Genomic DNA, 27542 nt, shown 5'->3' on the forward strand with positions numbered 1-27542 from the left:
AGGCCCACATGAGTTACCCCGCGGCGATGGCTTCGGTTACCTATAATCGGAAATCCTTGAGCTAGTTTCCGGTCGGAAATCTCCAAGCCCAGCTACACCTTGGTTGATATAACTAATTAGCTTCCATATTCTACAGAAACTTATTCCGGCCATATGCGATAAAATCAGCTGTTATCGGGCTTATTTCCCTCTGTCAGGTAACATTCATCAGCGGAACACAGGCGCAATGCTTCCCCGGCTAACGTCGGGCCGTTTTCCATACTCAGTGCGGAATTGACAGTTGACGGCTTACACGGCTACAGAACGTCATCCGTTGATCGAGACAGGAAGTTCGCAAAGCCGTGGGAACGCAGTTATAAGCTTCTTGTTCGCCCATTTACTGAGGGGAAACGACACTCAAACTTAAACAGTCAAAGGATACCAAGATGCCTGTCACAACGTTTGATCTCAAGGAGAAGTACAGATATCAGAATGGCTTCAACTGTTATTTAGAGTAAGTATCATTTCTGTTCTGCGCGGGTTGCGAATATTTTCTGATTACTTGCTAGATCTGAAGCTGTTGATGGTGCTTTGCCCATCGGACACAATTCTCCTCAGAAGCCACCATACGGTCTCTACGCCGAGAAACTCTCTGGGACTGCCTTTACTGCACCGCGACACGAGAATAAGCAGACATGGCTATACCGCGTTCTACCATCCTGCGCGCATCCTCCTTACCAAGAGGATACAAGGTCAACAGGCGACACTAACAAGACTCTCGACGGCGCTGAGGATGGAAAATTGCACTACATCCCCAACCAGCTCCGTTGGGATCCCTTTGACCACAATGAATCCAAGGATCTAGACTTTGTCACTGGTTTGAGGCTCGTTGCTGGTGCTGGAGATCCTACACTCAAGGAAGGACTGGGTATGTATATCTATGCCGCTGGAAAGAGCATGGATGAGAAATCAGCATTCTACTCTGCCGACGGTGATCTTCTCATCGTCGCACAAGAGGGCGCTCTTGATATCCGCACCGAGTTCGGTTGGCTTCTTGTTCGACCCATGGAAATTGCTGTCATCCCCCGAGGCGTCAAGTACCAAGTCCATCTTCCCTCCGGCCCAGCCCGTGGTTATGCTCTTGAGCTTTATCAAGGTCACTTCAACCTCCCTGAGCTTGGTCCAATTGGTTCAAACGGCCTTGCCAATGCTCGTGACTTCCAGTCTCCCGTTGCTTGCTTCTCTGAAGACTTTGGAGCTACTGCTTCTGAGGGGTCTAGCAAGTATACTGTTTCCGTCAAGTTCAACAATAACCTCTTCAAGACTGTGCAAGCTCATACTCCCTTCGATGTGGTAGCCTGGCATGGAAATTACTATCCTTACAAGTACGACCTCGGGCGCTTCAACACTATCGGCACTATCTCCTTCGATCATCCTGACCCATCTATCTTCACCGTTCTCTCAGCACCAACCAACACTCCTGGTACAGCAGTAGCCGACTTTGTAATCTTCCCACCACGCTGGCTCGTCGGTGAAGATACGTTCCGACCACCGTGGTATCACCGAAACACGATGAGCGAGTTCATGGGTCTGATCCAAGGTGGTTACGATGCCAAGAAGGGCGGCGCAGGTGGTTTTGTCCCCGGTGGTGCAAGTCTTCACAACGTCATGAGCGGTCACGGCCCTGACGCAGAGAGCACAGAGGGTGCCAGGAACGCAGAGCTTAAGCCTGCCAAGGTTGGAACAGGAAGTTGTGCGTTTATGTTTGAGAGTTGTTTGATGGTTGGTGTTACACAGTGGGGATTGAGAACCTGTCAAAAGGTCCAGGAGGGATATAACGAGGAGAGTTGGGGTGGTGTTGTTAATCATTGGAAGATGCCCGAAGGATTGAAGGTGAAGCCTCATACCCTGTAAGAAACAAAATTGGCGACGAGATTGGGCACGAGTAACGATGAGCAAATTGTCATACAATATGAGACATTTTATATTCTATTTCATTCGCTTTGGTTTTAGATGCCTGTCCTTAGAACGACATTGGATGGCAAGTCCCTATCCTTGAACTCATAATCCATGTTATAGACCGTCTCAGGACCCTCTTGCTTAAAGCCCAACTTCAAATACACCGACCTTCCCATGGTCGATCCCTCAGTAACGCACTCCAAATTCCTTCTCTTGGCCTCATCAAGGCCATATTGCACCATCTTAGACGCAAGCCCCCTTTTCTGAAACTTTGGATCAACAGCACAAAGATCCATTACAAAAACTGCAGGGGGAGATGCCTCAGCTTTCTCGTTGATGATCTCAATTCGTCGTCCAAAGAGTGACTTATCCGCCTGAGCAAGAAATCTCTGCTCCTTTTCGTTTCCAGGGTACAACATCTTTAAATAACCCGATGCTTCAAGATCACTGGGGGGATTGCCATAGCCTGGAACAACAGAGGCTTGTTCCCATATAGCGAGGCCAGCGATGGTGTTGTCGATGGTGGCTTTTACAAAGATGGTGTTGGGTTGACCGTCCTGGTTCATGGTGATGTGTGAAAAGCGATCAACTAGACGTTGAGTACCGACTCTTTCACCCTCAGGAGTATCCCAGCCTGGGTTGAAGGCCATCCAGATGGCATCACGGGTTTGGTGGCCAAATGCATTAGCGACGGCTCTGAAAGCCTGCGTGAAGTCGCCGGGATTGGTGATTGGCTCGACTCGGATATCTGAGGACGACATTTTGATGGTGAGATTGTGAGTTTTTGGTCTCGTGAACAATGAGAAGAAGTGAGAGGGGGAAGGAGTATTTATACGCTCAGCGGATAATTATGAGAAATTGTTTCACTACGATTGAGGTATTAGTTCTCTTGAATGCATGATACTCGATCCACTTCTCTTCGAAGCATAGCCCCGTGGGGTTCTACTATGGAGTCGTCCAAGAAAATGGTGAACAATCCGAAATAAACTAGCGGCTTTATAGAAAAACAGGGTAATTTTATGGTTATTTATGATGAGTTCATGCATTGTGCTCTAATCTTAGTGGTCAGTTTAGGATAGTATCCTAAACTTAGGTGACCTCTGTTCGGCGTGAGTCACTATGTTCTGAAGGTCTTGATACACAGTTATAACGGTTGAAAGGGCCTCTCACTTCGGGTTTAGTTGGTATTCACACGACCGTTTCCGCTGTCATAATTGGCCTTGTCAATCATCAGAGCTAGTATGAGAATATTCAATCTTTTACATATCCAAAACTCGTTTCTAGACGGAACCATTCAACTCCAATCATTTCCAACACGATAACAACCAACAACTGCAAGTCTTTCATCCCACTAATAATCAGAATCATAGTTGTTGCCCCAGCCTCCTCCACTGTATTGTCCACTGGTAGCCTGCTGATCCTGTTCATCGCTGCTATAGCCATTATTCATGTCTTGATCACTCTCAACCTCTTGGTCACTGTCGTAATTACCAGATCTGTGCCCAACTTGTTGCCCTTCATCTTCAGAATCGTGTTGCTGAGTTGCTTGTTGTTGATGCTGCCCACGATGGTAAGCCTGCTGCTGGTACTGTTGTTGATAGGGCTCTTCTTCAGACTCGCTTTGTTCAGGCGCTTGATTTTGCTGATGCCCACCATAGTAGCCCTGCTGCTGTTGTTGCTGCTGGGTCTGGAAATTCTGTGGCTCATCCTCTTCCGATTCAATCTGCTCAGCGACTTGATTGTGTTGATTGTAGTAACCTTGCTGTTGATACTGTTGGTGAAAAGCTTGTGGTTCGTCCTCTTCTGACTCGCTTTGCTGAGCTACCTGTTGCTGATATTGACCATTGAAATAACCTTGTTGCTGATACTGAGATTGGAAACTTGGCTGGACATCTTCCTCAGACTCAGGTTCTTCAGGTATGGGTTGTTGGTATTGTTCATTGAAGTACCCTTGATGTTGATACTGCTGGTCGGCGTAACTCTGGTGCTGAAATCCCATAGACTGAACCGAATCGTCGAGCTCATCCTCGGATTCATTGTTAACAGACTCTTCCTCGTCAGATTCGGAGACTTCTCCAGCACTAGCTTGGCCTGCTTCTGAAGCTTCACTATCTGTAAAATCGGCGGACATGTATGGGCTATCCATATCAATTTCATCAGAGTCCGAGTCTTCATGAATCGATTCTGCGTCTGACTCTCCCCAATCCGAGGTCTCATCATCGGATGAAGCTTGCCCTCCAGAAACCTCGGAGTCTGAAAGCTCATACTCTTCATCGGACAAAAAGCCATCAGAGCCACTGTCGTTGGTAGAGTTGGCTTCGTCTTCAGACTCGGAAAACTCTTCAGAATGATTTGAAAACTCCACATGTGTTTCCAGTTCCCGATCAGAGTCATATGTAGATTGCTGGCTCATACCTGCATCCATGTGGATGTAGCTGCTATCATCGGTGATGCTTGGATTAGAGTAATTTTCACGAATCTCGGAAGACAGGAAATAACCACCACCAGCTCCAGCCAAAACGCCAACGCCGGCAGCTGCAGCCATCTTGCCACTGGACATACTACTCGTACCCGTCTGTTGTGTGTTTGGGTCGTAGCTGTTTGTAAATTCTCTGGTTGACGTAAAAGTTGAGGTTTGCGTCTGTTCGCCGTTTTGTCCACGGAAGAAGGCTTCACTATAATGAGGTACTGGAGATATCGTGGAATTCTTGTCGATGTACTGATTGGGTTTCTGGCCAGAACTCCCCTGTACTAGGATGCTCGTAGGAGACTTGACACCTCCGGGGGTTGGTCCAGTATGTGATGGGACAGGCTTTCTCTGATCGGGCGTTGCCTTTTGAGGCTGAGTAGAGGTAGCAGAAGGCTTTGCAGGGGCTGCGACAGAAGGCTTCGGGACTGCAGGCTGCTTCTGTGCAGATGTACCGCCTTGGACTGAAGGCTTTGTTGGTTGACTCTGAACTTTTGAAGTAAATACTTGAGGTTTCTGTGAAAGTAAACCTCCCTGACCCTGAGACTTTCCTGATGGAGTCTGCGAAGTTCCTGGGGGACCCTGCACCTTGTGTGCTTGGGGCTCTGCTTTAACATTTTGTGCCTGAGGTTTGGCTGTTTGGGGTTGTACTGCTCCAGTCGGTGTTTGAGACTTGGGTGGTACTGCTGCTGGTTTGGCAACTTGAGGTTGTGTTTCTCCGGGAGGAGCTTGAGCCTTGTGTGGTACAGGGGCTGTGTTTCCACTCGGCGGATGAGCCTGAGCTTGTCCTTGGGGCTTGGACATCTGGGGCTGTACTACCCCAGGAGCCGCTTGAGGTTTTCTTGGAGGCATACCACCTTGAGCTGGAGGCTTTCCTGGTGGAGCTTGTACTGTCACAGGATGAACTTGGTCCTTGGTAGGTGCAGGCTGTGACGTCCCAGTAGAAGCTGGAGCCTTGTTTGGTAGATATGGCACTGGAACACTTGCACCACTTGGACCTGGACTCTTCCCTGGCATAGACTGCGTCGTACTTGTTGGAGCTTGTGACTTGCTCGTGGGAGTCTGTGCTGGGCCGGCAGGGATATGCGGCTTGCTCAGCCAGGACTGTGTCGTACCAACTTGTGCCTGGATTGGTACCGGAGGAGACTTTGCTCCTGCTGGAGCTTGCGGTTGTTGCCACGGAAGAAACGAAGATTGTTGAGTGGGCTTCTCAGCCGCTGCTTGCATAGCAGGCTTTCCTCCGACAGGTTTGCGTATTACCTGAGGCATATGAGGTTTGGCTGCAGGTACTGGATTTGCAGGCTTCTGATAAGGTGCATTAATCTGTTGCTGTGTCATATTCGGCTTTTGGGACGTGGCTCCAAATGCTTGATATGCTTGTGCTGGTGCATTCTGGCTAGCTGGAGAGGCAGAGGCAGAACCGCTAATTCCAGGCTGCCCCCAAGAGTTAAGTGAGGGTACCGAATACCTCTTCTCAAACTGACTCGAAGGCACTGGGGCTGTGGGTGAAGAAGTCTTTTGGGCTTGGACGGATGAAAATGGTTGGAACGTTTGGAAGCACTGGGCTGAAGCCGGACTTGCTCCCGGGCTTGTTTGGGGCGTACCAGGATATGGAACATACGCCTTCTGAGACTGTACGGTCTGAGCAGGTGCTGGAGAGCCTGATGCTAGGGAACTGTAAATATCCCAACTTCCTCTCTGTACCATGGGCGCTTTCGCCGGAACAGAAGTAGAAGAGGGGCCACCATGATAAGGAGCTTGGGGAAGCTTTGAAGACTGTTCCTTGGCTTTGGCATCTGAAACACTTCCACTTCCACTTCCACTTCCACTCCCGCTGGGGATCCGAGGAGGTTGGTAACTCGCGAAGGAGGAAAGTGGTCTAGATTGCTGCGTCCCTGGCTTTACTGATGCTACCATAGAGCTACTGAGGGTAGTCATCTGGTTTCCTTGCACTCCCGTAGAGACCTTCGGCACTGAGTTGCTAGGGGCTAAAGGAGCGGATGTGTTTGCCGTCGCCTGAGGCCGACTTTGGCTCTGACCCTGGCTCTGGGGCTTTCCTGTCATTTCATTCTGCGGTGCAGGCTTAGGAGGTCCTTGAGCCTCTTGAGGTCTCTTAAGTTCATCAGCTCGGGCTTTAGGGACACTACTGGGTGTCTTTGAGACGATATTGGCCGGAACCTTGGAGGATCTTCGAGACTTGGGAGGCTTTGAAGCAGCATCGGTGTTTGATGTCAGGGGGGCATTCTTAACCTTGGAAGGTTTGACTTTATTCTTCATCTTACTGCTTGCGTCTTTCTTCTTCCCATGTTTGGCCATGAACTCTTGTTGACACTCCTTCCACTCAGGATGCCAAACCTTATACCTTTTCTGATAGCGTCTGAAGAGCAACGAAGCGATCGATTGTTCTTCTTTGGACAGAAAAGATACTGCTTTCCCTCTGAAAATGGCATAGAAAGCGACGGTGTGTCCTTCACGACTTAGTCGATCAAGATCCGGATTCTTTTCCAATAGGATTCGGGTGAGTTTCTCGTCAGACGCTTTAACAGCAACCATGATCATGGTGAAACCATACTTGTCCATGGCATTGATATCAATACCTCCTTCGAGCAAAAGCTTCAAGAGGCTCCCGTGGCGGCCTTGAATAGCATATACTAACGCCGTCTGGCCGTCGTTATCCCTTGCATCAACAGCCACTCTGTGCTTCAAGAGAAGTTGCGTACAAGCCTTGTTCCCTGACAAAACCGCCTCGTGGAGAGCTCTTCTGCCGAGATTATCTGCAATATCTGTTCGAGAATATCTCTCAAGTAATGCCTTGACAGCAGAAGAATGATCTCCAACAATGGCAAGATGTAGAGGGGTACGACCCTGTGCATTCTGTCGATTGACGTCTGAGCCACTATCCAGAAGCAACTTTATGACACTGGACTTTTCTGTATTCACAGCATGATGTAGGACAGAGTTGCCATATGTGTCAAGAGCCCTGAGATCAGCTCTTTTATCAAGCAAAAGCCTCACTGCAGACGAGCTTCCACGAAAGACGGCTGAAAACAGTGGCGTGTGCGATTGACCATCTGCTACAGAGACCAAATTCGGGTCACGCTCAAGCAGGTATTTCATGATACTTTGGTGACCTTGAAGGACCGCAAAGTGAAGGGCTGTATCCCCGCTAACTGCTTGGCCATTTGTCTTTGCTCCCGACTTGAGAAGTTGCTTTGATACAGTTGAGTGGCCATGAAGAGCAGCCAGGTGTAAAGGCGTCCTCTTTTGGCGATCCTGGACGTCAAGGACATCATTTCCAGCTTTTCTAGTAGCGACTGAAAGTAAGTGAGCATGGCCATAAATGGCAAATAGGTGAGTCCAGAGTGTCCCCTGGAGACCGCCAAGGCCAAGCTTGACCAAGACATTGAGTGTTTGATCCGATGGCCAACCCAAAATCTTCAGGATCTTCGAGGCTTCTGGTTTTCCCAAGCCTGCAGAAGTGATGTGATAAGACCAGCTAGCCCCAGCGTATCCGGCGAGTCGGAGTGTTGGGTCTGTGCGAGTCATCGACTCCCATCTTGGTTCCTTGGACAGGATTGCGAGGTATCGCAGGAGGCAAGTGGCGATGGAATGATGAGCCTGCTGAAGAGGAGAGGTTGTGGTGCCTGCAGCCTGAGCTTTGTAAGAAAGGATGTCCAACCCCTTCGAGATAAAGAAATCCGACACGCTGTCATGCATAGGCTTCACAACTTTCTGACCACCCACAGTCACAGCTTCAAGAAGACCCCAAGAAGTAGTCTTGATCCAGGATTGAAAACTCTCATCAGAACCAAATCGAGTAAAGTACTCCATCTGTGACAATTCCTTGATGGAACCAAATTTAGGGAGGGCATCGAGAGCCAAAACGACCCGAAGATCAGGCAGACTAAGTGGCCCCGATGACAAGCAACACCATTTAAAGAGTGAAAGGAGACCATTGCTCCCCTGGTGTGCCATGTCCTGGAAGTAAGCGCCGAGCAAGAAAGAGATTGGCGCGGGTGTAGGCGATGGCTGTTGAACAAGAGATGACTGCCCAGGTCCGAAGAGCTTGATGTGATTGACGATCAAACGAGCCGAGATGAAAGAAGAGCCGGCCTTAGTTGAGACCAACCGTTGTGTATTGAGGTCAATATTGGAGAGCTGTGCTTCCAAATACCTTCTCAAACTTGGTCCATTCTTTTCGTCAACTTGAATACACAATCTAGGAAAAGGATCTTTCATAGGATAAGGTGTGCTGGAAAAGATGATTCTTAGTCCATGAGTTGTCGCGGGATCCTTGGTGGGAATCTGAGACTTTTCGATCAACTTGGAAAAGTCTTGCACAAGCTTGGGAGCCGTTTCGCCTTCCGAGTAATTGAGACCATCGACATAGATGGAGACCGAATGGGTTCTGAGGATCTTTGGAAGAACTTTGATTAGTTCATCCAAGAGTTCTTGCGCGTTCCAGGCTACTTGTTGTTTGGGAGGTAAGCAAGACTGGATCTTCTCAAACCTGTCCTTGATGCCTTTGAAGGCCTCTGGTGCCTGAGGGACTAGTTGGCGTAGGAGGGACTTGAATAGTCCTAGACGTGTTCTGGTCTCGTCTCCTGAAGGAAAGAAAGAGTAGGTCAAGTGAATTGAACTTGGCCCCTGGCACGACTCAAGAGCCTGTTTCATCAAGGTTGACTTTCCACTCCCTTCTGAACCTCTCAGCCAAAGCAGCCCGTTGGAAGTCCTCCATTTGGTGAAGAGAGCTTCTTGAACCAACCATTGACTTTTACCAAGATCTCCAGAGCCGTGGCCAATCTTGCTGTCGGCGATCGAGGGAAACTCAAGGCTCTTAAGGAATTCTGTGTAATCTATCTTGGCCTTGAGAGGTTGCGAAGGCTGAGCTTTAAAATATGAAGTTAGCAAAGTGTGCACCGGTCATACTTATAGCACAAGTACCTTGTTGAGAAGTATTTGGAATGTTGGAGAGTCCCTTCTTGTCAAAGCTCTTTGTCTTTGGGGCGTCTGATAATTGCTTCAGTGTAAAGCCTCGCGGAGCGTCGGCGACAGGCTGTTTCGGCGCAGTGCTCGCATAGTTTGTCTGAGGGTTGGATACAGAAACACCAGAACCTGCAAAGTAAGGCATATCGTATGATTGGTCGCTAAAGTCAACTCTTGATGAGAAAGACTGAGCTGGTGGTTTTGTCGATGAAGACCCAGAGCCGAAGGCCTGGTAGGGCTTGAACTGTCCGGTGGGAGATGTGAAGCTCATCGTGAGGGGCTGAAGAATAGACCAAAGATAGAATGATAAGATAGAATGAATATCAAGAGAGCCGATGGAGCAAGCCTTGGCAGTAGGAAGGGGTCCGCTATATATGTGTATGCAGTGCCTACCAGTTCTCCCTCCCATGGGAGAGGCTTAAGCGCCACGCATGCGCGGCACCACAGAGCCACTCCATAACGTGCACCAATATGAAGAAAAGAAGTTTCAAAATCTGAAATGTAGCAGTAGCATCCAATTCTCTCACAACTACCTACTCCGTCGTCCTTCCTATTCGAAGTTGGGGGCCAAGTGTCACTCCCTATGCAGCAGCCTTATAAACCCTGTATGCGAACCAAACAGGCAAGGATAGATAGGTTAAGCATGTTGAGCTAGCTCAACCTTGTCTATACTCGAGCTTTTGGGACTACATCTTCCAGCGTCGGTTTACTTCTGCAATGTGCTTTGGCCCTTCTCTACTCTCTCTTATAAAGCCCCGGCTCGCTTATGGTGTTGGTACACACATTTTGACTGACCAAGGTATTTATTAAACTTGAATACAAGGAGTATAATTACCCGTCATTATTGCAAACATTCACAATGTTCCTCTCGGCCGAGTGTCGTCTTGTCAAGGCTCCAGGTTGCATGGGAGTCTTATGTTAGATATCCATACTCCGTACTACAAGGGTTATCTTCCAACGCATTCTCTTATTCGCTAGCTCGCTCAAAGACTCCAATAAATTTTCAAACCCTGCCAAAAATCAGCATGAGTTTCCGGTTATGCTTACTTTCTCAGAGTGTTGTTTCAGGAAATCCCTGAAAGCCCAGTATTGTATCAACACCACGCGGAATTAAGCAGACCAGGGAATAGCAGAAGGCTCAGACCCTGAAGTCTAACAAATAAATATAAGTCTACTTAAAAAACTTGAAATATTTTATAGTTTTTTATAATGTTTTACAAGTCTTGGTATAAACTTGGCAAGTTCTTTGACCCGTTCATCTTCTCCCTCTGATTCCAGTCTCAACTCTTACAACACCCCGAGCGCACGCCAGGGCAATTGAGGGCCATTGGGGGCCATTGTCAACCTCATTGAGCCATCCTGGAGGTTCTTTTCCAGACAAAGCTCGCCAAGATTCCTGCCCATGTGTCAATGCTACCTCAATTGCAGAAGCGTGATCCTACGCCCACTTTTTGGGTCGTTTCTCTTCAGCCTTGTGGAATTTCCGCTCCAATTGAGGTACTAGGCCGAGACGGAATCTGCAAGAGTAAGCACTGAAAGGCTTGGGTCAATTTCAAATAGCCGTAGTGGCGCTTTATATCCGCTTTCTCAAAATGGCTTGCAGTGCGGTTGCTCGAATAGGTAGGAGATCATATGAAACGGGCGACCCTTCGCGTAACCATCGGCCTGGTCCAGACGGTACTTGAGTTGTGGTGATTGCTTGCTTTAGGTGGACGAAAAACATACTAGATGAGGTTATGACCTTCTGATTTTGAGGCCAAAAGGTGCCAAGAGTCCAAAGTTCTGAAGATAGACTTGTTCTTGGAGGCGCTATTCGACTTCAACATTACTATCTGCCATGGTGTGTCCATGTTGCACTATCTGACCACTAGTCTAGTTAGATCTCCAGCTTGAGGAACTGACTACCTAGGAGAAGGCCAGAAGTCTTTTTGCCTGGTTTCTACTGGGCTATGATCTTTCCCCAGCATCCAGACCACAATCATCAGAGACTTCTGATTCCTTATACCTCCTCATACAGACTCCCTCCTCCCATCCCAAGGAACGAAGGTTCCGTACATGACCGCCCTCTCCTGATCAGCTTCATCATCCTGAGACTCTACTTTCCATATAACAACAGCTCGGATGAATCCAAAGAGAGCAAGTCCCCACATCATGACATTGCACCCCATCAACACACCTTTGACGCTGCGGCTCTCCTCCTGGAAGCACCGGGCCCAAAGCACGAGACTCGATAGTGTCGTAGCAGCAAGGATGAGAGACTCGAGATAGAGTAGTGCGACTGACGAAAGAAGTTTGGCTTCGTGGATCAAAAGACTTGCTGAGCAGAGGAGAAGGACAACGACGAGGGTAGGGTCCGCGAATTTCCAGAGCCTGAGACCTATTAGATGTGTTCTAAGGGTCAGTAAGGCTGACTTACCAGTTGTCAAAGTCGTTACCAGGTTCATTCTCCTTCCAGACGGTAACCCACATCAAAGCACTGAAAACACCCAGTGTCACCGCAAACTGCAACACGAGCACGAGTCCATGTACCACAGAAATAACAACCCATCTCCCCTCAACCCTCATAATCGTCACAGGGACATGCCCTCCGTCATAGCTATGCCTCTTGCCATCCGTCCTGGTTGTAGATCCCTCCCAATTTCTGTTCTCGCAATCTCCATCACCTTCATCTTCCTCCTCGCTAACCCACGGAGGAAACGGCGTAAGTGGCGGCGAACCACCTCTTTCATGAGTAGAAGGAGCTCGAATGGTAAGTGCTGATTCAGCGCGGGAGGGGTAGTCGATACTAGCGAGCGATGTTCTTGGTGATGGACCCGAGCCGGAAATGTCGCGGTGGTGTGTTGCTGATGAGGCGCTTCTAGAAAGAAGTTCAGGGGAAACGAAGGATGGTCGCATTGATGGTGATGCTTTTGCGGGAGATGTAAGATTCCGTTGTTGAGGTTGTTGAGCGCGTTCGGGGGAGAGGGAGAGGGTCAGGGCGCTGGAGCGGTTGCTTCTCTTTTTGCGAAGAGTGCGATTCGCATCTCGAGGAGGGGCTGAAAGTTCCATAGTAGATACTCTTGTGGATAGAGGAAAGGAATGCGAAAAGAATCGGTTATTTTGGAAAGGGAGAAAGTTGTTGAAGAGAGGTTGGAAGTCGACGATATAATGTTTTATGAAGTTGGCAGCGACGGGCACTGGCAAGGAGCGACACCAGCACTACCACGAAAGAGCCATCCTACCTAAGCTACCTTATTAAGGCCTACCGATGGACTATATCCTCAGTGTGACAACCTTTTTTCCTGTGTATCCCTTCAGCGCGGCCAAGTATCACGAGCCCTTCTTTGTTCTCATTCGAGTATCGTCTTCAGATCGAAGTGTCGAGAACCGTCACTGCCTGTAGACTAGTAAACGGATCAATTTCTTTGTTCATAATCAACCGAGTAACGTTACTGGTATTCACCAAGAGTTCTCGCTTCCTTACTCTTGTACATAATGATCAATCAACCGTACGCCATCCCTCTCAAAACCTACTATCCGGTTACCAGTCAGTCATGATTCGAGTCGTTGACCTATATGTCCCAATCCATCAAACGCCGATAACCTCAATGCAGTATCGCCGTCAAAGTGCACCGTTACTCAAGACTCATTCGTGCCTCGTCGCCTATCCCCCATTGTCCACCGGGCCTACCCTGTTTCTGGATTTCAAGGGCCAACTCAGCACTTAGAGCATCGGCGTCATCATCGTTGTACAAACTACTCGTCCTACTAGTCCTACTGTCTCTTCTGGTGCGCTCTTTGTTATCCGCTCCGGATCGGTCAGCGATTCGTTTCCGCATCAAGGGCGACTTGAAGAAAGATCTGGAAGATGTCGAGTGTACTGACAAGGAATCGTCTGCTGCTTTGGAGCTCGCGTCATCGTTACTGATGTCTTCACCATGACTCTGGTCGGGCACAGCTCGTGTGGGAACCATGGTTTCGTTGCTGGAGTTGTATGGCTGAGACCTGAGCTTCGTCACTGAAGGGGATTCTGTAAGCTTCTTCTCAGTCTCCTGGCCATCTTCCGGTTGATCCACCTCGACCAACTCGGCATCGCGATACCACTTTCTTCGTCGGGTCCAGCGACCCCATCCATCTTGACCCCGCTGGCCATTTTGCCACTAAAAGCCTGTTAGAGGAGACAATGCGTTGCCATATATGATGGTTTCTCACCTTGTTGTCGTAGAAGATCCAACCATTCTTCCCCTCATTCCCGTCATAGTCCACAGGGCCATGCTCATCAGACACACCGTCAACACGCCAACGGGTTCCAGGAACCCATCGCCACTGCATACGACTTCCGTCTTCTACCTCGGGTAGTTCGAAATCGTCTTTAGCGGGAACTGAGTTGTTGTGGTCATCTGTCCAGGCCGCCCGTTCATATGCAAAGAGATTATTCGTCCATCCCAAACCAATCCATCGTCTTTGGTTCTCGTATATAATAAACGTGAACTTGACACCCGCAGTCTTTGCATTGCCATTCCTTCTTCCATGATTAGTTTGGAAGCTCGACGACTTGCCAAGGGCTTTTGTAAGTTCGGATTCCTGCTGTTGAGCAACACGGTCCGGGCCTTTCTTAGCAGCCTTGGCCAAGTCCTTTTTGAACGGTTGTTCGGGTGTATCAAACTGCAACCCGGTGATGGCGGCTGCAAGTCGTCTAACTGTGGAGCTTCTCCAGAGAATGGCTCGCGATACTCGCAGAACCCTTGCATGCCAAGTCAAGATGATGGTTCCAGCCACTAGTATTACACGTCTTGTCGTGACAACTCGCCAGGGAGGAACAGTAAGCGCAATCCAAATAGGCGTGATGATAAGCAGTCGCATGAAGATGACAGTCAGCGCCGGGCGCGTGGTCGCACTAGTTGGGGTCGTCTGAGTGCTTAGGAAATCCGTCATGTCGAGCAGAGGTTCCATCAGAACATTACATCTCCCAGTAAGTTGTTTAAGAGTCTCGACGATCTCGTCTAGTGTCTTCTGATGTTTGGTGTTGGTAACTTCGGAATTTCCCCTAACATGTTTCGACTGTTTCTCGCCGGCGTTTGCCTTTCCATTCTGCTGGCTGCTCTCGCCGGCGTTCTGATTTGCTCCCTTGGTGCCAGCATTCTGACCTCGAATATCAGTCCACCCACTGCTACTGAGGGGACTGTATCTCCGGCCGTACATGCCAACAATGAGTGCCACTCCGACCAAGACGGGGCCGGCCCACGTTATTACTACATCGCCATACAGAACAACCGCCCAGAAGAAGCACAATAGTAAGAAGCTCTGCCAAGGATCTCCGGTGCTCCAGGTGAGGAGACCTGCGAATGTATTTAACGGGAGGAGAAAGGGATGACTGTAGGCGAGAGCGCGGGTGATCTGTGGAGGAGTAGCGAGGAGCAGGGGGCTCTTTTGGTGGACGAGGATAGTCGACCTTCGGGATGATCGGGATGGCGTATTCGCGGAGAGCGTTACTGGAGAGAAAGATGCAAATGTCGGAGGAGCACCAGTACTCGAAGGCTGAGGTTCGTACGAGGGAGGTGATGCGCCGTGAGACGCATCATCGCGGGAAGACATGGGCGCCGGTGCAAGATGCGACAGCCACGGCGTGTCCTAATGAAGTTGTGTTGTTAATAAGCAGGCCAGTCGATTTAATGGGTATTTTCGGCAAAGTCGATGAACAGTGTAAACGAGAGTTGTGATAAGAATCTTGATCGTGGTGACTTGCCCGCGTGGCCGGCCGCGACGCGACGTCAGAGGGTCAAGTCACTAAAGTGAAGCCCTGGATCTGGGCTGAGAGGACACAGACGGTTATGTCATGGGGCGCCACTTTAGCGACAAAGCTCCTAGGGCTGCCTAAGAGATATAGAGGGGAACACAGCAACTGAAATGGGACGAAAGAGGTATCAAGATAAAAAGGGAAGTGATAATGAAATGAGGACTTACAAATGCTGCCATTGACAATTCTAGGTAGTCTTCCAAGTTTTGCTTGTTCTGTAACGTTATAAGCCACCTCTCAATACAGGCGTCATTCAGCATTGACATTACCCCAGATTGACCTTGCTTGCCCCGCGACGTCAGCTGTGCACTGGCATGTCACGATTGGATTGGATCTCGATGTAAATTCGTCTCAACCAAATCAAGTCAAATCAATAAAAAATGATATAAAAAGACAGAAATATGTAAGAGACAAAGGGATATGAAAAGGTCCACGTGAGTTTCCTTGGTAGGCGCAGTCATCCATCCATGCCCTTTTCTTACTTTCTCTCTCGGCTTGGGTTCTAGCTTATCACATGCTTTCTCGGCCACCAAGCACATGAATCAGTTGCCGGAATGGACAAAGGCCTTGCTTCTAATGATCAGCAGTGGAGTCTCCAGGGTCTGTCCTTTTTCGATCAAAGGTCACGGGCTCTTGTGCTGGAATATGGCAGCTTCGGAAGCTAGTATGAATTCGATTTTGGCTCTCATTGCTTACTGGGACGTGTCACTGTTAACTCGGTACTACAAGACTACATCCCATTAATGATAATTTAAAGAATTTCGGAGGCTTCCATATGAGATTGTACCACAATATGCACATCATAGCAAGTCACCTGCCATGTCACTTGCATGCCAAGACTATGAAGCGAGGTTTCCCACGTTGTCGGCTCCATTATCTTTAAACTCACATGGACCATTTCCAAGACTGTTCTTGATTTATTTTGACAAGATGCTAAAATATCCTGCAACTACTCTGATGTCCCCTACAGAAAGTCCTTATCAAATATACGTACCCATTAAGAAGGCAACTGGCCCAAGAGTCGCTTCCGTGCCGTACAGCACTCCCTAGCTGCCAAAGATGTGTTTCGGTTCTGATGTTCTGATGTTCTGGTGTTCATATTCTCAGACCTGTCAGATCCGCGAAAATCCTTATAGTTCACGCGTACAATGAACGACCTATGAACAGGTGTTTCATGACTCTTAATGCTACAAGAGCTTCAAACTCGATCATGGCTATAAATTCGACGTGCACGCCTGTTTCGCCTTGCAGGAGCTTGAACGTCCTTGTTCTATGTGACCCAATGTTAGTCTTCGTGGGATGATTTCCAAGCCATTGGCAGAGGAGCTTGACCATCATTCATCAATATGTCTTTCCAGTACCCATTCAACTCCGTATGCCCAAACCGCTCATTCAAAATGTCTGATCAGAGGCAGAGTAATCTCGCAGCCATACCGGTTGAAGTGCTCAACCAATTACATCCTTCCTACCGAATAGCGATGTCAAGAACTTACGTCTCGCATCTGCCGGCTTTAGGAGCACCGTTCTCTTGCATCTAGAACGAGTCTTTTCCTCGGCAAATATTCTCAGCATCAAAGTCCTTCAAGAGATTGCGAATAGCAATAAGTATCGCAAGGGTGTGGCCGAGCTACTATGGGACGACACCTGTTTCGGCAGTGTGGAGAGTATGTCCCGTCCAGGAGTTCAGGATCGCGATCTGAACTTAGCCAAGCGATGCCGGCATAGTATTATTACAATTCTATGAATAGTATTGGTCGGTTTTTATACAGCAGACGACCGAACTGTCGGGATCATGATGTCCCAATGCGCCAGCTGGCAGCAGCCATGACCCCAGAAGATTCCTACGCTTACTACTACAGCCTTGCAGACCAACAGCATCAGGTACACGTATCCAGAGCAGATATCGATGCATTTTTGTATGCCCTGGAATGATTTCCTTCGCTCTCTCGCGTAACCACTACCTCAAGAGCACATGGGCGCCTATTTATGCCTAGGATCGAGACCCCATGATTCGAGCCTTTCCCTACAGCTTCGTGTATCCTCTACTGGCGCACAGGGTTTTCGATACAGATACCGATTTCTTGTGGGACCCCAAGGAGTTTTCGGTAACACCCAAACTCATCACTAGACATGGTTTCTGTTCCGCCCTGCGCATGCTTGCCAAGCGCGAAAGGCACAAAGTCGTCGAGTTCGTTGTCGAGGATCAGGCTTATACTGACGGGGTGAACATCGATCTTTTTGACAACACGGGTTATACTTACGCAGACGTCATCTCTCTTATCCAGAGGCCCGGCATTTCCAGGCTGTAACTCCCTATTCGCACGACAAGGTTCTTAAGGAGTCCTGGTCTCCTTGACAAGCCTCTTGATTATCTTCATGAGACTCTCAAACAGGCGGAGAGTCTCAAGAGCTTGAACATATTCAACGATGGCTTTAATGATTCCTGGGGAAACTATGCTGATACACGCTTCTCCCTGCTTATCAAGAGCCCATTAGAACAACTGCAACACCTCACACTCCGTGGCTTTAAGATAGATAAGAATGACTTATTGACTCTCCTAGCTTCACTACCCAGTCTTCGCTCTCTTGAGCTGCGGTTCTTTACGTTCTCATCTCCCTACTCCCTTCCCCCATTACTTCTCGACATGCGACAGAGGCTTGGTTGGGGTAAGCGACCCGTGGCGATGAGACCAATGGTCACATTTGTCTAGGCTGGCCCAACGAGGCTAGAGGGCCAGATCGTCAAGCATGTTTCTTACGACTTTGTTGACATTACCGATATAACTGAGCTAGATGAGTTTGAGCCAGCTCATGAGCGGCTAAACTTCAACGGGAGATCACAGCAGTAAATCCGGAGAGCAGGATGGCAAGGCCATCTGCAATGGGAAGGTGAAGAATGGCCTATCTAGCCTTGAATGTACACAAGTACTGGAGACCAGAGACCAGAGGAGATCAGCAAACGCAAGCATTGCGGGTTGCGAACACATGTTTACGATACTTAGGTAGGTAGGGGACTTTTAGATCGCGTGTCAAGGGAGCGTATAGGTCAAGTTCACGAAGTGCTTCTGATTTGCTCGTGACATTACAACACATCAATGGATGAGAAGATAGTACGCGGACCATCAGAGCACTAAGTAGACAATTACGGTGATGAAGAAATGTATTTCAGAATTGCACTACAAGCAAACCAGTGAAACTGTAAGTCCAACCGCCATCTCCCCGAGCACACTGGGCTCAACACCAATATTTATGAATCCATGTATTGTTTCGTAGAATTGCGGCAAAGGTCACGGGTGGTATCTCAATAAATCTTGCTTGAAATGAGATGGGAGAGCTTATTTTCCGCAGCCGGAGCAAGAGCCTAGCGCATATTAGTATTAATGGACTGATGAGAATAGAGTCAGTCATGTTGACTTACAGCTTGAGCCGCAGTTGCAAGAAGAGGCACCAGAGCAGCCACAGTCGCCAGCCATTGTGATTATTGTTTGGTGGATGAGGTTTGAAGTACAGAAAAAAGTGTTGAGTTTGTTTTGAAGACTTGTTTGTGAGATGAGGATGAAGAAGAAAAAGAGAATCTGATCGGATCATGCAGGGTCTTATATACTCAGCATGTGGGATGCGGCCTTTGTGCGTTGATCTCAAAAGACCCCTCCTTGTCGAATGAGGGGTCCTGACGTGGGATTACACTCTGGTTGGCGATCTGAGTTGGCTTTGTGGGGGTGATGTGAGTGATTTTGGCGGTTCCTTGACTTGGCCCAGCTTTTTAGCCTCCGCGTGATGATCCACGATGGTTCGAGATTTGATGACAGGGTATCGCGGTATTGGCAATCTCGAATGTTCTCTACATTTCTACTCTCTATAACACTTCGAGTTTATTAATCCCATTGAAAACACTAATCCTGTCGATATTATTGGCAAGAAAAGGCCAAGTGATCCAGCTTATCTAATATTATACAACATGCAATCTTGAGAAATCCCAAGGCCAAGCTTTAAGGTTCGTCGCCACTAATATCACACATCCTAGCTACATCTTTTGATTGGATCGCAATAACAACTCGTCCTTGCCACTAACACGACCAATCCCGGCACTTCACTTAGGCTTCTACTTCACGTGGCTCGATCTTTCACTTGTAGCCTTAGCTCGTTATCTTGGTGAGGTAATGTGACGTTCTCATGCTTGAGGTAAACGGAGGAGCGGAGCACATTATTCCACTTCTTACTACGCATCACTCACAGACAGTTGAACAAGAAGATGTATACCGATAAACTCGACAGGAAGACATTTGTCTAAGAATAGAACGCTTTTAGCAGTAAATGTGCTTTGCACTTGGGTTAATTGACGAAATGGGACGGACAGCAGCATCGAGTGTTGAAGCTTGTCAGAGTTGTTACACGTATCCCTCTGAGTTTAACGAGAGGAAGTATTGGCGATTTCTTTGCCTTTCTATCTAGATATTCACAAGTTAAGTTACTGGTAGCCATATGAACGGTCCCCTCTGCTGCCTGTTGCTACCAACCTTCATTGCTTCGAGGTATATACAGGGTTTCTCACGCGAATCACGTCAAGGTAGGTTTATTGCTTATTGGATGCTTCAATGCTTTCAGCAAAGACGTCGATCCATGAATTAGTCAAGAACTGCCTGGCAGCCGCTCCATTTTGAAGCATGATCAATCCGGTCGACAGATTCACCTTTACGTGGCCTTTACTGAGTTTTTCTGGCATCAGTTGAGGTCAACTGTGATTTTATGCAGAAACTTGCATTCTTGGTGTCCTGTCGGTAACTTATCACATATGAATCTACCCAGGCAGGTTCTCTGTAACTGGATGATATATGTGAGGGAGTGGAGGTTGGTGAAAGCTTCACAAAACATCCAATGCAAGGGTTCTCTCGCACAAGTTCCATATGTCAGGACCCTTCTCTAGAGAGGGACACAAAACTCTATAAGATTTATTGCGGAATAAATATACTGCTCTTCTTCCCATTTGTCTCCATCTTGCTTCTGCCTTGTCCAAGTCAGCAAGTGCTATCACTACTCATCAATCCAATACAACAACAATGTCAGCCACAGCCCCAACCACGGATGAGGGTCCCGAACCAGGCAAATGGGTCGAAACTAAAGCTAAACTTGAAAATGGTTACAAATACTGTGCAATTCTTGCTTGTGTTGCCGGCTTTGGCGCCATCTTTTGGTTCGTGATGTACGCAGACTAATCTCAATGGAATTCTTTGGCTGGTAGCAGAGCTGACCCAATAAATTCAGACTCCCCGAGTTTTGCGAAGCTAATGCAACTGCTGACACTGGGCATTATGCTCGTTCTCATCCTCGCCATCTTGGCTTTCTCCCTCCTAAATTAGGACTGCCCTTCCCATGACCAGGTCAACTGCCAATTGATGGCCTGTCATGAACACGTACTCCACCAAACGAATAAAAGCGACACGCCACAACAAGAGCAGCAAGTTTCGGGCTTATGACAGTTCAAGCGTTGTATTCGGAGGAACCCAGGCGCAATCTTTCATGGCAATCATGCCACAAGCTTTTTATAGGGTTAGTTCAGACAATGGTATGATCACCGTCGATTGATTGTCGCTTATGCCTCTTGCACACTTCATATTTCTATCGTGTTGTAGTCATTAGTGTCTCGTAAAGTTCTTGATCTTCTGGTTATTTCCTGATACTGTTTCGTAGTAAGCAAAAGCTCACAGCATCATAAACATTGGTTGTCGACACGTATCAATAACATATGACAAACCTTCACAGTGAGACGTCTGAAACTCTGCTATCCCAAAGTCTTTCCATATGTTAAGCCTTGGAGGACGCCTAACAGGTGCCATATTAGCCCAAGGTGCCGTGTGCTCCCCCATAAACAGCAGGTTTTCTTCAGTTGATTCGCCTGTCTTGGATATGCACATTTTGCATGCCCAGGGAGTAGGTCCAAAGGGACTGCTGAATTCTTCGTCTTCTGTAGCATCTCTCCTCTCCTTCACCTGCTGCTGCACCAATGTGATGAATGCATTCCACCCCTTCGAGCTCTGGGCTGTATAGTTAGTTTTCCGTTTCCTTGTTGTAGATTTTGGCAAATCCCCGTCTGCCTCACGCTTCTTCGTGATCTTTCCAAGAGGATGCTTATCTTTTGCGACTCTTCGTGGTTGAACTCGAGTGGGGCCCGACTGCATCACTCTTGATGTCAACTGCTCGATTTCGATCTGTTGCGTGATGTAGTTGAATACAAATGATTGAAAGTGCTTTTCGCAAAATGGTACCCCGGTAGGTGGCCTTGTCTGAATTGTTTTCGCTATCATGATGAAAAGTGTTAAAAGGTGTAATTGATTTTCAAATATTGAAAATTCCGAGTCTTTCAGCTCAGAGTGCCTCAGGGTCATTGATCCTAAACGTTGTTGTTATGGTTGTTGGGCGACAGCTGTTCACAACATGTACCCTGAACTGATGAACATGTTGGATTCTTTGTCAAACATGAGCTTCTTTTTTTTTTCATCATTACCAAATGCGAGAAGGCTTGATGGATCTTTTCGTGTCTTGTTCTCCCTGTCTTTGTTCTTCTTCCACGGACTTGCCTCAGATTATCATAGCCCTTTGATTTCCATAAAGCGCCTATAGGTCAGACAGGATGAATGGTTAGTTGTTTGACTTGTTAATGACCGTAAAATCCTCTCAGATTTGATACCATATTCCTCAATACTACTCATCATATATTTATTATTCAAAAGAAGGACTTCTAAACCATGCCTTTATTCTCACGTAATGAAGGTTTAGTATAAATGATCAATTTGTGTCACAACACGACTTGTGATCATAAGAAACACTCTTAGATAGCATCGAGTGCTCATAATGGATAGGTGATCCAGCAACTATTTGCTTATCACACTTCATTCGTATTGCCTGATAGATCTCGAAATTTCGTTGGGTTCTGCCGCTGGTCCAAATGCAGCTACCCTATGCCAAGACGTCGGAGTTTGGATAAGGTGCCCTAGCAGCCCTGGCCAGTGGGGCGTGTATTGTATTCCGATATTGCAACCCCGGCTTCTATACCGGAAATTCGTGCAGAGCCTGTCTAAAAGTGTCACAAGGACAAGCTGCATAGAGCATTTCTAGAAGGCGTACCGATAAATTCGTATCATAAACATCAAATCAACTGACGAACAAAGGAACCGGCCAGACCACCCCGAGCTCGGCCCCCAGGTTTCGGTTCAACGCCGAGGAAGTATTTCCAGAGCAGAACCCAGTGGAACCAACCCCAGCTTGGCCTAAAAATCAAGCGATAAGACCCCCGCGGCTCATTTACCGACCACCTGATTTGTTGCGGTGCATTTGACTCAGTGAAGAATTACCGTTGACTCGGTGAATTTGGGCGCGATAGGGTGCTTATCTTTCACCGAGTCACTTGGTTTCACTGAGTCAAAGCCAACGAATCACAGGGTTTATCGCGCTTTAGTTGCCGCGCTGGCACTTTCACCGAGTCACATGAAATGTCTTCTGGAAAGGTTCAGATCCAGATGTACCCTCATGTACCTTTTCCGGCCGGTTTGGAGAAAGGAACCGGCGACATGATCGGACCATGACGGCCGACGCCACTCATGCTCATGCCCGCCCGTACCCTTAAAATCTTTGGATGCGGGCTGTGTTTTTTTGATAACACTCCATACTCATACTCATAATCAGTCAATCCCCTTTCCCTCCTCCTCTCCTTTCTTTGTTTTCTTCATAATTCAGAACTGAATTGTGTTGAAGAGGGGTCTGGTCTAATAGGCAATCATCCCATCATGATGTCTGCCACTCGTATCGGACAACGGCTCGCCCGTCAGTCTCGTCGTTCCCCCATCACCCTTCAACCACGTCTCACACAATCGATTCGTCTCAATGGCGTATCCCGGGCATTCTCAGTCACAGCCCAAGTCAGCGCCCCCCGCTTTGTCGACTCACAGAGCAGCACTAAGCTGCAGGAGCATGAGCTCTTCTCAAGGAGGCACATTGGCAGCGAGTCCAGCGAGCAGACAGAAATGCTCAAGGTGCTGGACCCTCCCGTGAGCTCCATGGAGGAGTTTCTCGAGCAGACTATTCCCCCGCAGGTTCGGAGGAAACAGAAGGGTCTCAACCTCGTTGAACAGTGGTATGAGGGCGGCGAGGAAGCTGCAGTTCCCGCCAATGGTCGCACTGAGCACTACATCCAGCAAGAGATGCGAAAACTTGCCAAGAACAACAAGGTCTACGAATCTTTCATTGGTGCTGGTTACTATGGAACTCTTGTTCCTGCTGTTATCCAGCGCAATGTTCTCGAGAACCCTGCCTGGTATACCAGCTACACCCCCTACCAAGCTGAGATCAGCCAGGGCCGTCTTCAGTCTCTCCTCAACTTCCAGACTCTCATCACCGATTTGACTGGTCTCGATATCGCCAACGCCTCTGTTCTCGATGAGGCTACCGCCGCTGCTGAGGCCATGACCATGTCTATGGCCAACGCACCCAAGGGCAAAGGCCAGAAGGTCTTTGTCGTCTCCAAGGACTGCCACCCCCAGACCATCGCCGTCCTCCAGTCCCGAGCTGAGGGATTCGGCATCAAGCTCGTTATCGGCGATGTACTCGCCGACAACTCCAAGCTCGTTCGCGAAGTCGAAGGCGACCTCATTGGAACCCTGATTCAGTACCCCGATACCCACGGTGGTGTTCACGATTACCAAGCTCTCGCCGACATCGTCCACGAGAAGAAGGCTCTTCTCAGCGCATCCACCGATCTTCTCGCTCTTACCATGCTCAAGCCCCCTGGAGAGTTTGGCGCCGACATCGCCATCGGTAACTCCCAGCGCTTCGGTGTTCCTCTCGGTTACGGTGGTCCCCATGCTGCTTTCTTCGCTACATCTGAGAAGTACAAGCGCAAGATTCCTGGTCGTCTCGTTGGTGTTTCCAAGGATCGTCTCGGCAAGCCTGCTCTTCGCCTGGCTCTCCAGACTCGTGAGCAGCACATTCGTCGTGAGAAGGCCACCAGCAATATCTGCACTGCTCAGGCTCTTCTTGCCAACATGTCTGCTTTCTACGCTGTCTACCACGGTCCTAAGGGTCTTAAGACCATTGCTGAGGATATCTGGAGCAAGACCCGTCTTGCCCAGAGCTTGATCCTTGAGAAGGGCGAGTTCAAGCTTCACACAGAGGGTCTCCGCGAGGATGGTTCTGTTCTTTTCGATACTGTCACTCTCAAGGGATCTCCTGAGGCCATTGCCAAGGTTCACAAGAACGCTGAGTCTCAGAACATTAACCTTCGCCGTGTTGCTGAGGACAAGGTTGGCTTCTCTCTTCACGAGGGTGTCACCCTTGAGAGCCTCAGTAACCTCGTCAAGGCCTTTGGCGTTTCTGAGGCTGAGTTCAAGTCTGCTCTTGCGTCTGATAAGGCTACCTTTCTCAATGACCAAATCCCTGCTTCTCTCCAGCGAAAGACCGGCTACCTCGAGCAGCCTGTCTTCAACCAATACCACACCGAGACCGAGCTCCTTCGATACATCTACCACCTCCAGTCCAAGGATGTCTCCCTCGTTCACTCTATGATTCCTCTTGGCTCCTGCACAATGAAGCTCAACGCCACAACCGAGATGCTTCCTATTTCCGACCCCGGTATCAACAACATCCACCCCTTCGCCCCCGTTGAGCAAGCTTCTGGTTACCAAGCTCTCATCAGCTCTCTCGCCAAGAACTTGTCTGAGATCACTGGTATGGACGCTACCACTCTTCAGCCCAACTCTGGTGCACAGGGTGAGTTTGCTGGTCTTCGCTGTATCAAGGCTTACCACGAGGCTCGTGATGGAGATAAGCGAAAGGTCTGCCTTATCCCTGTTTCGGCTCACGGTACCAACCCTGCTTCTGCTGCCATGGCTGGTATGAAGGTTGTTACTGTCAAGTGTGACGGTAAGACTGGTAACCTGGATATCGAGGATCTGAAGGCCAAGTGTGTCAAGCACGCTGATGAGCTTGCTGCTATCATGGTTACCTATCCCTCTACTTTCGGTGTCTTCGAGCCTGAGATCAAGCAAGTCTGTGATCTTGTCCACGAGCATGGCGGTCTCGTCTACATGGACGGTGCCAACATGAACGCCCAGATCGGCCTTTGCAGCCCCGGTGACATTGGTGCTGATGTCTGCCATCTCAACCTCCACAAGACCTTCTGTATTCCCCACGGCGGCGGTGGTCCCGGTGTTGGCCCTATCGCTGTTAAGAAGCATCTTGCTCCTTACCTCCCCGGTCACCCTGAGATTGATCCTCAGCGCATTGGTGCCGAACGTGACAGCACAGCCGTTGCTCCCATCAGCGCCGCTCCCTGGGGTAGCGCCTCTATTCTCCCCATCAGCCACACCTACATCCTCATGATGGGTGGAGATGGTCTTACCAAGCAAACTGGTACCGCCCTCCTCAACGCCAACTACATCATGTCCCGTCTCCTCCCCCACTACAAGGTCGTCTACACCAACGCCAACGGCCGCTGCGCCCACGAGTTCATCCTCGACGTTCGTCCCTTCAAGGAGACCGCCGGAGTTGAAGTTGCCGACATCGCCAAGCGCCTTGCAGACTATGGCTTCCACTCTCCTACCATGAGTTTCCCCGTTTCAGGAACCCTCATGATCGAGCCCACAGAATCCGAGTCCCGCGCTGAGCTTGACCGTTTTTGCGATGCTCTCATCCAGATCCGACAGGAGATTGCCGACGTTGAGTCTGGCAAGGTTCCCCGCAAGAACAACCTTCTCACAAACGCCCCCCACCCTCAAGAAGACCTTCTCTCCTCCGAGTGGGACCGCCCTTACACTCGTGAGGAGGCGGCTTATCCCCTGCCTTGGCTCCGGGAGAAGAAGATGTGGCCCTCTGTGGGACGCGTGGACGATGCTTATGGTGACACCAACCTGTTCTGCACTTGCCCCCCTGTTGAGGGATCTGAGAACTTGTAGACAAAAAGGAAGAAATAATGGTTTAACGATAGATGGTGGACGGGTCATATTAAGCGATTGTTTCTATTGTTTAGCGGGAAAAGATATATCATATTCAACCATGATGGGTCCCTGACATGCATATGGAATGGTTTTTGGGAAGCTATTCAACCAAGGCGAACTGATCTCTGTATTGGCGGAGTTTTGCGAGATATGATGAGATTAGAATAAAAGTTCTAAAACTAGAAATTTATGAGTTCAAATATTCAAGCAGTTTTCTGTTGAGAAGTGAAGTGGTTTAGAGGACAATATCTCACGTTCCAAGACTTGGCCTTTATTATGACCACACATGTACACGATCTACAAATTGTGCCTTGGGACACACCGAAAATGAATGCGAAAAATCTGATATCATTTGCTTTTGAATCACCAATTATTTAATATAACCAAAAACCATCGCTTAATGCTCCTCAAGGTGCTTAGCATAAGCAGCCTCGTCCATCAATGAATCAAGGGCAGAAACATCCTCAGCCTCAACCTTGATCAACCAGCCCTCGCCCTCAGGATCCTTTCCAAGATCAGCGGGTGTGTCGACGATGGGATCGTTGACCGCCACGACAGAGCCTGATACAGGAGAGTTGATGTCAGAGGCAGACTTGACGGACTCGACGCTACCGAAAGACTCGCCCTCAGAGACATCCTCGCCCTGAGAGGGAAGCTCCACGTAGACAACATCGCCGAGAGCTTCAGCAGCGTAGTTGGAGATGCCAATTGTGCCTGGTAATGTCAATTGATGAGCTTTAGATCAGACAAATGAACTTACAGGTCTTGCCATCGGCGGCGACGTCAACCCACTCGTGGCTCTCAGTGTATTTCCTCGCGAGGACTAAAGACTATTAGATTTGATTGAGCTTCAAAAAGGAGGCAGAACCTACGGTTCATGGAAACTGAGAAGCATCGTCGGGGAGCAATGCTGTTGACTTTGCAGGCAAAGGCAGTCTTGGGAGCTCGAAGAGCAGTGGATCGGAGCTTAGAGGCAGAAGCCCAAGCTTGACGAGCAAAGAGACCAGACATTGTGAGTGAGTGAGAGAGGGAGTGAGTATGAGGAATGGATTGAGGTTGAATGAGTGAATGCGAATGTCTGTGATGATGATAATTTTAGGTGACCTACTCCCCATTTACAATCCCTAGCACTTCTCATCCCCCGTCTTCGGCGGCGCTCCGGTCAAGTACCTCGGAGTCACTATCCGGCCCCAGTTCAAGCGGCGCCTCGTAGCGTCATAACAGTTGGAGAATCAGGTCATGAGCGCTACTTCAGTGTACCCACACCTTTAAGTAGCGGTACCGCTTATCTCGCCAAAAAGTTGTCATGATGGGCGGTGTAACCTGCTTTAGCCGCTTGCGAAAGGTACTCGCTACTGGCATCTTTCACTGAGTCAAGTACCGATAACCC

The 27542-nt window shown here is 48.8% G+C and overlaps 10 protein-coding genes across 10 annotated transcripts; 4 read left to right on the plus strand and 6 right to left on the minus strand.

Moving 5' to 3' along the window:
* Window position 1: 1 nt before the first annotated feature.
* FOIG_13020 (homogentisate 1,2-dioxygenase) lies at window positions 2–2156 on the plus strand. Its single transcript, XM_031214055.1, has 2 exons — window positions 2–493; window positions 549–2156. Exons 1-2 carry the CDS (start codon window positions 426–428, stop codon window positions 1891–1893), a joined length of 1413 nt encoding a protein of 470 aa, XP_031056203.1. The 5' UTR covers window positions 2–425; the 3' UTR covers window positions 1894–2156.
* Window positions 1918–2907, minus strand: FOIG_13021 (uncharacterized protein). The gene has a single exon (XM_031214056.1). The coding sequence runs from the start codon at window positions 2697–2699 to the stop codon at window positions 1989–1991; it is 711 nt and encodes a 236-aa protein (XP_031056204.1). The 5' UTR covers window positions 2700–2907; the 3' UTR covers window positions 1918–1988.
* A 382-nt stretch (window positions 2908–3289) lies between these two features.
* On the minus strand, window positions 3290–9662 carry FOIG_13022 (uncharacterized protein; the record flags this gene model as incomplete). Its single annotated transcript, XM_031214057.1, has 2 exons — window positions 3290–9294; window positions 9350–9662. 2 exons carry the CDS (start codon window positions 9660–9662, stop codon window positions 3290–3292), a joined length of 6318 nt encoding a protein of 2105 aa, XP_031056205.1.
* A 1738-nt stretch (window positions 9663–11400) lies between these two features.
* Window positions 11401–12439, minus strand: FOIG_13023 (uncharacterized protein; the record flags this gene model as incomplete). Its single annotated transcript, XM_031214058.1, has 2 exons — window positions 11401–11761; window positions 11808–12439. The coding sequence occupies 2 exons, from the start codon at window positions 12437–12439 to the stop codon at window positions 11401–11403; spliced, it is 993 nt and encodes a 330-aa protein (XP_031056206.1).
* A 566-nt stretch (window positions 12440–13005) lies between these two features.
* Window positions 13006–15433, minus strand: FOIG_13024 (uncharacterized protein; the record flags this gene model as incomplete). The annotated part of the gene is made up of 3 exons (XM_031214059.1): window positions 13006–13530; window positions 13583–15001; window positions 15335–15433. The coding sequence occupies 3 exons, from the start codon at window positions 15431–15433 to the stop codon at window positions 13006–13008; spliced, it is 2043 nt and encodes a 680-aa protein (XP_031056207.1).
* Window positions 15434–15721: 288 nt separating this feature from the next.
* On the plus strand, window positions 15722–17476 carry FOIG_13025 (uncharacterized protein; the record flags this gene model as incomplete). The annotated part of the gene is made up of 4 exons (XM_031214060.1): window positions 15722–15831; window positions 16737–16831; window positions 17027–17048; window positions 17224–17476. 4 exons carry the CDS (start codon window positions 15722–15724, stop codon window positions 17474–17476), a joined length of 480 nt encoding a protein of 159 aa, XP_031056208.1.
* Window positions 17477–20072: 2596 nt separating this feature from the next.
* On the plus strand, window positions 20073–20767 carry FOIG_13026 (uncharacterized protein). The gene is made up of 2 exons (XM_031214061.1): window positions 20073–20367; window positions 20430–20767. Exons 1-2 carry the CDS (start codon window positions 20225–20227, stop codon window positions 20539–20541), a joined length of 255 nt encoding a protein of 84 aa, XP_031056209.1. The 5' UTR covers window positions 20073–20224; the 3' UTR covers window positions 20542–20767.
* A 166-nt stretch (window positions 20768–20933) lies between these two features.
* FOIG_13027 (uncharacterized protein) lies at window positions 20934–21588 on the minus strand. The gene has a single exon (XM_031214062.1). The coding sequence runs from the start codon at window positions 21136–21138 to the stop codon at window positions 20947–20949; it is 192 nt and encodes a 63-aa protein (XP_031056210.1). The 5' UTR covers window positions 21139–21588; the 3' UTR covers window positions 20934–20946.
* A 1133-nt stretch (window positions 21589–22721) lies between these two features.
* Window positions 22722–26397, plus strand: FOIG_13028 (glycine dehydrogenase). The gene has a single exon (XM_031214063.1). It carries the CDS (start codon window positions 22949–22951, stop codon window positions 26108–26110), a length of 3162 nt encoding a protein of 1053 aa, XP_031056211.1. The 5' UTR covers window positions 22722–22948; the 3' UTR covers window positions 26111–26397.
* Window positions 26398–26480: 83 nt separating this feature from the next.
* FOIG_13029 (glycine cleavage system H protein) lies at window positions 26481–27316 on the minus strand. Its single transcript, XM_031214064.1, has 3 exons — window positions 27025–27316; window positions 26913–26975; window positions 26481–26866 (listed from the first exon to the last, which is right to left on the minus strand). The coding sequence occupies exons 1-3, from the start codon at window positions 27161–27163 to the stop codon at window positions 26550–26552; spliced, it is 519 nt and encodes a 172-aa protein (XP_031056212.1). The 5' UTR covers window positions 27164–27316; the 3' UTR covers window positions 26481–26549.
* Window positions 27317–27542: the final 226 nt, after the last annotated feature.

The sequence above is a fragment of the Fusarium odoratissimum genome (assembly GCF_000260195.1).
Source record: "Fusarium odoratissimum NRRL 54006 unplaced genomic scaffold supercont1.30, whole genome shotgun sequence".
Taxonomy (NCBI): Eukaryota; Fungi; Ascomycota; class Sordariomycetes; order Hypocreales; family Nectriaceae; genus Fusarium; species Fusarium odoratissimum.